Genomic DNA, 12,877 nt, shown 5'->3' with positions numbered 1-12,877 from the left:
ATGCTGAGCTTTAATTACAGCAGTGGCAGCTGGCTTATCATTTTTATTGATATTATCAGTCTTAAAAATGTATATAACACTCAAGCTCCAAAGATTCAAGCCTATTCAGAAGTCTGAAAAGCAAGCTTGCTTCAATTCTATTAAAAAAATTAACACAAAAAAATCCTAAACTGCAAAAAGTTAACAAAAAACACACAGAAACCCCCAAAACAACAAAAGAACCCCACAACCGCAGGTCTGTGGTGAAGACAAAACACCACTTAATTCCCAATCCCACCACAACTGATGAGTTCAGATCCCTAAGACAGGCATCAAATTGAAGAGAGGAAGAAAAACTGAACAAAGTTATCTACATTATTAAATACTACAAAATCTTAAATCTTTTTATAACATTTACAAGAAGCATTGTAATCAATACAAGTTCAATTCTATTAATAGGACTTAGTATAAGCAAAGCTGCATATCAGAAGCCAAGAAGGCTTTTACATTCAGAGGGACACAACTTACCTAAGTCAAAGTCATACATGCAATAGGTCATCAAAATATCATGAAGTAAAATCAGCCCTGGATTATCTTCGCCTTCGTAGAACTTATTTGTTCGATCTGTCCTGTTAACATCTTTTTCTAAGAAAACAGTGCAGATTTAAAAACACTTTCAAAACCAGTCCTACAAAGCCAGTATCAAATTAATTCAGAATGTCTAAGCTGATGGTTTCTTCCTCAAACACTATTGCAAAGCTTTGAAGTGTTTGAGACAACTGCATAACTGAATGTCATTTCAAAATAAAGAATGTTTTAAAATAAAGAAAATCCTTCCTATCTGCAGTGAAAGGATTTGCTTACAAACATATTCTAAAGCTTTCTGCATTTTCTTTGATAATACATTTTATGGAAAAAATCCTGATTATAATTCAGCAAAAATGTTTTACACTTAAGAGGATTAAAAACAATTTTATGCGCGTTAACTCTACAATGCCATTTATGAATACTGATGTGATGCAGCATAAGCCATAGTTGGAAAATTCCCACATGATCAGCTTAAAGACACTGTGAAAGTTCATAACAGCATTTTATAAATACTCTAAATTTTATAAACACTATGTAACAACCTCCTGTAACTCATAGCAGATTAAACTGCCTCTTTTATCAGGCAGTTTTGATGACTGAAACATACCAAGCACACAGCATACTCCTTAATAACATGAAATCCAAGACCAATATATTTTGATATTTTGCAAAATTTTGAATGCAGTTTGATAAAAGGAGGATTTTGTAGATTTAGATCTATTTTACAACATAACCCTAATACTGCCACATACATTTCAAATGCTTTAAAATAAAGTAATTGTCTCAACAGAAACAAACACCTAGCCTTTTTTAAAAACAGGGTTATTTTCTTCTGTTATCATTCTTTAAAAATGTAGTTTATTAATCTACCAAGACTAGACTACTTTGATCCTTTCAGCTTGCCTGTTGAGTAACTGCCTGAAATAAGTTTAGTCTTTCTCTCAGAATGACAAAGAAATCTTGGCCTGTCTCCTGAAAAAAATATTCAGTAATCCTAAACATTGGTGCCCAAATCTCCCTACTAAAGAGCACTGAGGATACAAACTGCTTAGCATAATTTGATTAAATTTTTAGAAGTAGTTGTAAAACCCCAGAAGTCAGAATGCACATACACAAATCCCTATACAAAACTGTAAAATATGAACAGCCACATTTTAACATTCTTATTTTAGGTCATTATTTCAACAATATTTCCAGTAAAAACACATTATGACCCAACACAGAATGAAGAGGAAAACAGCAGCATTTTGTTTTTAGTACCTCTTCATGCAGGCTCTTCAAAAGGCTACTTTTTCCAATGTCATATGAACTTTTAAAAGTGTGCATGCAGTTAGGTTATGTTAGTTATGTCTCTAAATATGAATTTACCTATAAGACTCCGGTAATCTCTTAACCTTGAATTTCGTTTTTCCTGTTCCTCACTGACAGATTTCCACTGCAGTTTCATCCTGAAATATTCATCCCTGAAAAAGAAAGACAATTTTGAAACCAAACATTCACATTTCCCTTCTTTAATTCAAGCACTCATTCATTCAATTTATTCTTTGAGATAAATAACATATCTTTGAGATAATGTCGTTGGAATAACAACACCCTGCTTATGTAATGGTTTTAGTACAACAATTTTTAAGAAAATGCCACATGTTCTTGCAGTCAAAAATTTTAGCAGCTGTCTTTCAAAAGGCTTCCTACATCTACATCTACTATGTCTTTAATAATACACGGCTTTTAAATTTATTTTGCAAGACAGAAGTCACTGTACTCACGTTTTCCTTTTTTGCAGATTTGCTCTCTCTTCTTTAGTGCTATTCCAAGGAAAATACCCCAGAAGAAATTTCCATGCCTCTTTTCTTAAAGTATGGCAGAGACCCTAGGGAAAAATGGATATGAAGCATCAACAAAAGTATTACTATACTGTGAAGAAACATTCCTGGATTGATACAACACTTTCCAAAGTAGCAACTTCAAGTCAGTTTCTTTTTATATTATAGCCAAGTCTCCATGTGCTAACCAGGCATCACACTGGGAGGAAACAGGAGGAAAAGAATATGATTAAACAGAAAACTGTAGAAGCCTGGATCCACACTTAGGTAAAAAATGAAACCTTAGAAAATAATTTTCTTCCTATATTTTTGCTTCACTGCTAAAAATAAAAAACTTACAGGCAGCAGAGACTTTAGGAAGTAAAAAAAAAAAAGTACCTTTCAAAAGGTATAAAAAAATAAGGCTGCCTCTGGTTACAGTTACCAAATTCCAGTCTTACCATAAATTGACCTTGAGGAGTAGTCTTCCATTTATTTGGTTTTTTTTAAACAAACATCTCACAGGACATGGCCAACCTTCAATTAATCTTTCAGCCAAAAATACTAGCGTCCACTCCAGAAGCCTGCTTGTCAGAAATCTTTCCAAGTAATGCTCAACATTTTTAGATGACAAAATTGTATGGAGCTGAATCACACCCCGCTCTCATCAAGAGATGTTGCAAGAGAGCTTGCAATTCCTGCAGTACAGTCATAAGAATAAGGAATTCTTGTGATCCCACTTTGGGGATCTTGAGTTATAAATAAGAGAGCGCTCACTCTACTGGCAATGGGCAGAAATGACAGGAAAGTGGGTAACAGGAAGAAAAGCTTTGTAGTAATTCTCGTGATTTTGGAGGGTCCTTAATTTGGCATATCAGGCATGCAAATATTAAGGAACAGTGTTATCATTCTCTACGTCTGTTTGCAAACATGCATCAGCAGGCACACAATGAATGCATCAAGGCAGCTGGATTCCCACCATAATCTAGAAATACTGAAGTAGCATTAGGTAGAAAAGCTACAGGACACAGTAAGTTTTCAAAATTTCTATCACTGAGATTAAATTCACATTCATATTGCAAAATCCCTCAGTTCAATTGAAAAATATCAGCAAAAGTTTTTAGCATTGCTCTGATGAGTGGGTCAAATCCCAGCAAACTTCTGCACAGAACCAGAAGCTTTTGTTGAAGAAGAATAAATAAAAACAGTGTAAGAGAAAAGAATAAATCACTGAAATACTGGTCTTTTTCTGGAAGCCACTTTCAGTTGTTTTATCACTTAAGTTTCTGTATTTCCAACTCATTTCCTTTAGCCAGCCTCAACAAGATCTCTCTCCTTGTAGAGCACTTTATATAGCTGCAAGACTGCTGAGGTATTTGACTAGCATGAAACCATGCTTTATGAAGTCTCTCAGTAAAAGACTGACTGGGTCATGCTCAAAGTACTGCATGAAACACTGTAAGTATAATGAAAGCAGCACATCCACAATGAAGGAAAATAAAAGCCAGAATCAAGCCATAGGTCTTGCTAAATTTAGAAAATCTAGTTACCCCTTTGAATATCATTTGCTTTATGCAGCCAACATTTAAAATTCTTCCTTCAGAGTCCATATTCTTAGCCCATTCTTCAGCTGACACAGGCTCTCTTCTACTAACTTCAGGCTGTTTCCCTAGGTCGATCTGAAACACACACAAAGGCTTTATATGAATCCCAAATTTACAAACAACTGCATAAATAACACTAAGCTTCTTAGAAGTTTCTTATATTCAGTGCAATTACATTTCCACATGCACATATCTCAGTTAAAAACTCTAAGGATCCAAAGTTGCACCTACATGAGCAAGTGGCGTGGGCCAACACAAGCAGATCTTTAGAGTAAGAGACTTGGTGCTGAGGACCTGGCTATACATGTTAATATTTCAGATTTTGGAGGATGTATTTGTGTTTTAAATAACCTTCTAACTCCACAAACACCTCTGAGCTAGCTTCCCATAAATTAATGCAACACAGCAAACAAGGACAATTAGGAGCTTCACTTCAAAAACACATTCCTGATACACAAGTGCATCTTACAAGGGAACTGAAAACCAACTTGGCTTTGGAGATGCTCTCCCTACACAGACTGCACAGACTGACTGGAAAAATCAGTTTTGGTACACAGTCTCTTAAGCCAAAGGATGTATGTACTTTCAGAATTTATAACACACATCAAAAGTTTCAGTTTGTGCTTAGTTTCTCAGTTCCCAAACTGCATGTGTAAGTACAGAATTCAGCAGAAAGTAAACTCTCTTACTTCCCAAAAATATTTCTATAATAGCAACCCCCAAATCAATTTGTGTTTCAGCTCTTTAGAAGACCAAGGCATTTATCAGATTAAGACACATAGGTCAATGTTATTTTCCATGTATAGCATTTGTTATACTTTTCCTTTGATATACTTTTTTGATTGATAAATTAACTAAGTGCTAGGCAGCAACTTCTTAGAATTACGTAGTTCATGCAGCCACTGTGAAGATATTAATACTAGCTTGAACTCAAAAAATCCCCCATACAAGACAGTTTAATGTTTTAAAAATATGTAAGCTTCTTAAATAATAATCACAAGCATTTAGAAATAAACCTTTTTCACACTTTTCCACATATCTGTAAAAGACTCTAACAGGTGTTCACAGTGATTCATGATCCAATTATAAGTTCATTCTAGCTCTAGTTCAAATCATACATAAATCTCTAATTTATACACCCTAGACATTAATCATCCAATTAAGTATTTTATTTTAATCTTAAAAGAAACTGAAATGTTCCTTAATGTAACTCTAACTGACCTCAGAGGAAACACTGAACATAAAATCGGTCATGTTTTAAGGTAGTGTCCCTAACATAACTACAGTCACCATTTCATTAATTACAAACTTCCTTTCAAAGAAAACTCACATTTGCATGCACAAAAATGATATATTCAAAAGTAACTGATGATGATCTCAACTCTTGAGAATAAATTGTAGTACGCCACAATTGCATAAACAGCAGAACTCATATGCTTCAAGTCCTACCATTCTTTTAAAGGAGTGCATAAAAACAATCAATGCATTTGTATAATTAATCTATAGACTCACTCGTGTAATGACTTCAAATCCTGGTTCTTCCTGCTGATTTATCTTCAGCCCTGGAATGGTATCATTGAGAAAGTCTGCCATTTCTGATGGTGGTCGCCTCTGATTTGATGTATCACTTGAACGTAAACTACCAACAATATAGTTTGTGACTTTGGAAAATTTTCCCATTGTTACTACGTATGGATCTTTCTTCCATTTCTGTTATAACATGGAAAACAAGCAAACACAAACATTTGTGATTATATTTGTTATATATATATATATATATATATAAATATATATATATATATATATATATTTCTTGTACTCAAAGCAAAGCATCAGGAAAAGTACTGTAGATATCAAAATTATTTAGGTTTCATGTATTGGTAGTAATACAGAAAGATTAAAAAACACATCTTAAGTATGAAGATAATACTGCTAATTGATTTGAGAGATTGGATAGCAGAGTTCTCAGTAATCCTGACCTATGCATAGAAGTGTACCAGATGCACTGTTTGCTATCAGTGATTCATGGCACAAAACAGATACCTTACACTCAGTTTCCCTACCTTCAGGGAGAAAAGAGTCTGAACCATCATGTACTCTCCTAGCAATTTCACACAAATCTTGATTTGACAACTAAGTCCAGAAACTAATGTATTTTAATTCATGAACATTTCCTTTAATTAAACATATCAGTGGGTCTACCCTCTGGTCTCATTTAAGTCATGCAAGTTTTGCTGCTGACTCATGAGTCCCTAAGCCCCACCAAATAATAAGCAGTTGTAGTATTAAAAACCCCATATTTTCAGCCAATACTATCCTCTTTGCTGTTGTATTTCCATTATCCCTTAAAAAGTCTCTGAAAATATCAATTAAAAGAATACTTAGTCAAGGAAAACTTAGAAAATTGTATTTAATATGTTCTGGTAACTCCTAAAATTTTTCTGTTCCTCCCTAAGATTTTCTGCACTCAAATGTATGAAACACAGAGAACATGAACTTGAATAGGTTTGAAATAATACCACAGGAAAGTTAAGAAGTTATTACATCATAGAAATCAACTTGCAACTTTCTACAGTAAGCATCTGGTTTGGGATACAGGCAATGCTTCTACAGTGTCATTATTCTTGGCAATAATTAACAATATCATAGATGGCATTATTGCTTCTACAATGGCATTAAACCATTACTCAGCAAATATTCCTGTGACATGATAGGGTGCATTTTTTAAATACATGTCTTCAGAATAAAAAATTCAAAGATAATACATACTTGTAATAAGCCATATGATGGTTCATCAAAGAGATTTTCAAAAGATTGAGACAGTGACTTCTGAGGCTTCACAAGAAGAACCCGTTCATCATGTGGAGATCTACAATAAAGTTAAAAAAGGTGTTTGGGTTCAACTGTTTTATTCTGCATAGTTTTCAGAACATTTGTTTTTTGAAGTCATATTTCAAGCTTTGTGCAAAAAAAAAAGAAGATGCAAGATCATTCTTAGTCCATTATTAATCTGGAAGATAACTCCATTTACATGTAGGTGACAAAATTATCTTCAAGTACAGTTTTCTGGTTTTGACAATGGACAGAAAAATGTGACACAGGAAATGTAGTGAGACAGTCAGACTACACAAAATATATGCTGAAATTTCCTTAACGTAATACAGGAAGTGAAAAGAGGCTATGTCACCCATACAGTTAAGGAATTCTATCAATTAGTAAATCTTACATTATGCACCCTGTAAAACATTACATTAAGGAATACAAACTGTTTTTCAGCGTATGAAAGCACATCAACAAATTTCTAACCAATAGTAGATCCTGTCAGAATAATTTTAAGATTCATACTGATAGGAGCTTAAAAGACACCAGAGCCATTGTACTGTAAAACAGAATCATCTCAGTACAGCCCTGCAATATATTTCTGTTTAGACTCCAAAAGCTTAACGAACACAAACCAAATTTAACCTAACAACTCACTTTATTTGTACACTCCTGCTCAATAAATTTGCTATTCAACAGGGTTCAATAGGCAGATGAAAACAGTGACAACAAAGGCAGTGAAACCATGCTGCTCCTAGTAATTAATCTGTTCTTTTGCTCACACACCTACTTCCCCATGCAACATCCCATTTTGTCCCGTTCTTCAGCACAGGCACCCCATTACTTCTTTATGCAGCTACTGAATCACCAATTGACTGCTAAATAGGTGAGAGAAGAGAGAAGATCAGAAAGTGGGATGACATTCAAGCCTCAGAGTTTGTATTCAGGCAGGAAAAGCCAAGCACTTTTGCCATCTGACCCTAATCCATTGCACAGACTTACATTTATAAAATATCTCTCTATTGCTCTCTCACAAAGTTTAAATCCACTATTTCTAGTCTTTGAAAGAAAAATTACTTTTCTTTTTATTAGCACCTGCATCATCTACCATGTTATTAAAGTCAAAGATAAGAACTTTAATAAGCCTTATCTCTTTCCCATTCCAACAGGACAGGACACTGTAAACACTGACGGATATGAAAAGCAACAAGAGATCTTCTTTGGAGACAGCCAGACATCACAATCCAGTTCTGAGGCAGCAACAGTTAATGAAGCTCAACTGGCTTTTTCTCAAGAGCAGCACAGGGGCAAAGGCTGAGTCATGTATTACGTTTTCCTTAACTAAAAGAATTAAAACTTTGTACCATATCTCCTTTTTAATTACAATCACTTTCTGGACAGTCAGGCAGGCATCAATACCTACTTAGATAATTTTCAAAAATTTGTGAGCCATACACATTTTTAAACTTTCTCATAGCCCTGCAACTTAGGAAGCATAATCTGTGCACATAATATTTTCTCAATATTTGACTGCTGTAATGGAACTAGAGGACACATAAACCTTAGGGCAACAAATTACAGCTACTTTGTATGAGTTTAGCTTCTTCATGCTGATTTCAGCAATGATGTGATATCTTTTAGAGAAGGGTTAGAGAAGGACAAAATCTTTCTAGGTAATAGGAACATAAGAAAATACCTAGAACATAAAAGATAATACATAGATAAGCTAAATTTTCTGCCTTAATGTCAATATCCCATGTTTTATAAAATATAAATTGGGATAACAAGCAATTACACTGCCAAATATTGGCTTGCAACATCCAGACAGCTGAGCAAACACCTTTTCCTAAATGAGGTTGTGAGCTGAGATACATTATGTACTAAAGAATGAATAACCATTAGGAAACAACATAAACATACAAATTGACTCTGTCATTTCCAAAACTTGGATGGCCTATTTGTTCCTTTCTCCAGCCTTAGAAAAAAATAATCATCATAATTCATGACCAGACAACAGAAGAGAATTTGGTGACAGAAGAGACCTTAACTGAATAAGAAAACTGAAACCGGAAGTTCCTACTCAGGTTAATGCTTAAGGTCATCCAAATTGAATTTCCATAGCTGTCATTGCTTTTTGCTTTAAAATTCCTGAAGTATCTGCTCTTGCATTCATTAATGCTTCCAACTGTTTAAGGTGGCAACACCAAGCAGCACAGCAAATCCTGCAAACTTGAACATCACCTCAAATTTTGCTGACTTATCTTAGAAATTAGAAAATTTCAAATATGTTGCTGCAGTACACAGCCCAACAGATTACACAGATCTGATAAAAAGGTTTCTGTGACCCACTATATAACACAAGTCTTTTTCCAGTGTTTGCTACATCAGTTGCTCCCAAAACCTGCCCCAGCCTACCAGCAGTGAGTCAGAAGGTACCCACAAATAAGTTAACACAGCAGTATGCTCAAAAAGGAACAGCTTCCTTGGGGAAGAAGGAAGGGAGAGAGGGAGGGGGATGACAGAATAACGTTTCCCTATGCCTGCAGAGGCTGGGAAATTACAAAACTAAATGAAAATATGTTTGAAGAAGGGAACCTAGAGAAAAAAACCCTCATAATTTAAGATGAAGTTGTCATTCAGGATTTTCTAATCTACAGAGAATATTGTACAGAGAATATTCCTCTGTGCAACTTCATCTTGTCCCCCTGTTAGTCTCTTCTTTAGTCTTCCTGACTTTTCCCCTTACGAAGCTCACAGTGCTACAGCCAGTACCATTCCACCAACTGGACACACTGACCCTGCTGCCTTCTCCAAGCAGCTGAAAACTCCTGATTATCACAAACCCCAACACCATGTCTTGAAACTGTCAAAGGCTTTCACAAATCAGTTCAATAAATACACCCCACTCACGTCCTACTGACTCACTCTCCAAAAAGTTTCCTCAATATTACTCATCATTAGCCTTCACTATTTGATGAGGGCATCTCTGACCTCAGTGATCCACCAATGTGAGAAGAGTCCTTCCTTCTTGTAAGGATTCCCACAGCCATTTCACTATCCACCATCAAACCTGTCATCAGACTATTATGTCGCAAGTGACAATAGCAAAACACTTTTGAAAACAGATTATGTGTTACACTGATATTACAGCTGTTATAGGTATACAAGTCACATTGCATTTATTTCTTCATATTCTATCTAACCTTATTTAGCTGTTGTCTTCTTAATTATACTTACGCCTACATGGTAAGAGCAGAAAATTTTATTTTATTCTGCATTTATGCCATGCTGATCAGAAAGGCTTTTATCCTAGTAAATATATTTACACTCAGAAAGTTGATTTGTGCAGTAAATGTCAAGAGTGAAACGTTGACCAGGCAAGAAATTATAGTGGAACAGAATTGTGGGGGTAAACATTTATATTGATTTAGTTTGATTTATTGATTTAGTTGACAGTACTGTAAGTTACCTTGCACACTCATGTAAATACTCATGCATACTTTGCACAATCTCAAATTGTAACACAAATTATCCCATTTATAGAAGTAACTCATGAAGGATTAAACTTTCACACTGCATGTTCATAACAAGCACCCACTAGAGGGAGCAACTGATGCATTCTGAGCTAATAACACTTCAGACTCTAAAATACTTCGTAAATCAATCCAACAATTTTTAAACTTCAGCTTACATTCCAAATGCATATGTAAATCCACAGTTTCAATCACCTCAAAAATTATTTCTACTAATAAAACAAAGAAGGGAATAACAATTAGAAATTATTAATCTGAAATTCATCATATGATTTAAGTAAACCAATAATCTGTTTTACAGAATTTAGAGCTGTCTGATACTTACTCATTCAGTGCAATGTGCTTTTCAAGACATTTAATGAATGGTTTGCTATCTCCACGATGAAAGTGAAGAGCTGGAAGCTTCACATCATCCTTCAGACAGAACACCAAATAAGACCATCCCATGCCTTCTTTGTTTTGTTTGATTGATTTCAGATCTGCCAAACTGAACAGGAATGACCACTCGCTTTCTCCATTAGCATGAGTTGTAGCATCTTAAAAACAAAATTAACACATGATTTCAGTTTTACTTTCAGCGTGAGCAATTATAAATACATTATATCTGTCACTGTTCCTAAAAAACAAACTCAAAACACAAACACCAGCATTGGTTCTAATAATAAAATGTGCATTGTAACTGCTATGTCTGAATTTTTCTTTGAGCATCCTTGTCTTCTACAGACTTGCAACACAATCAACAAGTCCATCAGGCTACTCCCTAAAACTATCTACAGTTTATAGGAAAAGGTTCTTCACTCAGAAGACGGTTGAGCATTGGAACAGGCTCCCAGGGAAGTAGTCATGGCATTAAACTTAACAAGAGTTCAAGCAGCATTTGGACAACACTTTCAGGTACATGGTGTGATTCTTGGGGTTGTCCTGTGCAGGGCCAAGAGTTGGACTTTGATGATCCCTGTGGGTCACCTGCAACTCAACATATTCTGTGATCCTACAACAGAAGTTATCTGGCAGTTAAATGTACATCTGCTGTATCAAATTCCAGCAGCAAGCTAAATCCAGCCTGCACCTCCATCAGGTAGTGCTGCTTACTCAAACTAAATATGATACGCACTACAATCCGGTAACCTATATATTGCTCATAGTGGTTAGCCATGTGCTGTGTAAGGCTGCTACCAAAGCAAGGGCAAAGGAATTGGAAATCTCCCCCTCACCCCTTCCTCCTGAAGTGTGCAAGCCTGTATATATTCAAGGAGAAGGAACTGAAGCGTATTTTACCACAAAATTGCCCACAGATCTAGAAGGAATTTGGGACACCCTCCCTGGCCTGCTTCCATCAAATTACAGCAACTGGAAACAAGCAAGAAGTGGCAAAGAGCATAACCCAAGTGTGTAATGATCAGTGACACTCGCTTTGGATGAAGATATGCTCTGCTGACTGGAGAAAAAAATTCAATACAAACTAGTTATGTGATAAACCGTATTTACCCAACATAGATGCTCTGTGTGTGTGTGTGTGTATAGAAGTCAAGGACTGTGCTTTACTCAAAAACATTCATAATCTGACATCCAAATCTTGTACTCATACATAAGAGACATGACATTTAAAACCATTATAAAGATGGTAAAACAAGCACAACAGTCCCCAGTTACAAGCTGTGAAATAATACATGGAAAACAAGTATTTTTAAAGGAAAAACACTATGTGAGAATCAGAGAGAAAAATATCACTTGAGAATCACTGTTCTTCTGCTGTAACTCATTTTTCAACTTCTCTACTGAAACACTATAACAAACATGGTGTAACTTTAGAGTTATTTTGCCCAAGTAAAAAAGACCATATAAAAGACTGATGTATGTCATAACTGTACATTCCATCTCCCCCTGCTGCTGCAGTATGGAAGGGCATTTGAGTAGTAACCACTTATTTTTCCCTTTTCATTTCTAATATGACACCTAGTTTGAATTCCATTTGTTCTAAAGAATGCAAGCCCAGCGCAGATAAAACTGCTACTACATCTAATGATGAAGCAAGAAGTTAGATTTAATACTCATTTTCAATATAATTCTCTACCAATTTAAAGAAAAAAATAGAGGCAGATGACAGCTATACCATTTGTGAATTTTTTTCCACACCCAGAGATTCACCTCTTAACCACAAATGAATTGCAGCCTTTCAAGTTCTAATAAACTACATTTTACAGTATCTAAAAGGCAATTCTTCACTTACATGTTACCATCATGGAAGAAAACCAAAACACCACACACACACAAGCCCTTCAAAATTTTTTTAAGTACCTCCATTTGAATGAGGTTTCTTCTTAAAAGAGACTGTGGTGACTATGTCCCATTCTGCTTCATAGCTACTTGGACGGTCTGCTCCTCGGGAACGTTTTTCTTTCGGAGTTTGAGTCCATTCCACAACAGAACTGGAATCCTGAGAAAAACAGCAAAAGCAACTATCAAAAAGCACAAGGCATGAAAAGTGACCTGGTTTCTCAGATTCAACATGAAGAATCAGAATCGTTATTTTGTAGATTAAAAGAAACTT

At 35.3% G+C, this 12,877-nt stretch overlaps 1 protein-coding gene across 4 annotated transcripts in view; it reads right to left on the bottom strand.

Moving 5' to 3' along the window:
* The window catches only part of TBC1D15 (TBC1 domain family member 15), a 32,033-nt gene that overhangs the window by 9,918 nt on the left and 9,238 nt on the right, over positions 1–12,877 (bottom strand). For all 4 annotated transcript variants that reach the window (XM_079304980.1, XM_079304982.1, XM_079304979.1 and 1 more), the window contains 8 exons: positions 12,625–12,763; positions 10,652–10,862; positions 6,743–6,842; positions 5,486–5,683; positions 3,920–4,048; positions 2,334–2,437; positions 1,936–2,030; positions 508–624 (listed from right to left, as the gene is read on the bottom strand). In XM_079304980.1, coding sequence (XP_079161106.1) covers positions 508–624; positions 1,936–2,030; positions 2,334–2,437; positions 3,920–4,048; positions 5,486–5,683; positions 6,743–6,842; positions 10,652–10,862; positions 12,625–12,763 — 1,093 coding nt within the window. The remainder of the gene's footprint in view (positions 1–507; positions 625–1,935; positions 2,031–2,333; positions 2,438–3,919; positions 4,049–5,485; positions 5,684–6,742; positions 6,843–10,651; positions 10,863–12,624; positions 12,764–12,877) is intronic.

The sequence above is a fragment of the Erithacus rubecula genome, assembly GCF_903797595.1.
Source record: "Erithacus rubecula genome assembly, chromosome: 4".
Lineage (NCBI taxonomy): Eukaryota > Metazoa > Chordata > Aves > Passeriformes > Muscicapidae > Erithacus > Erithacus rubecula.
This window is presented reverse-complemented; position numbering and strand designations above follow the sequence as displayed.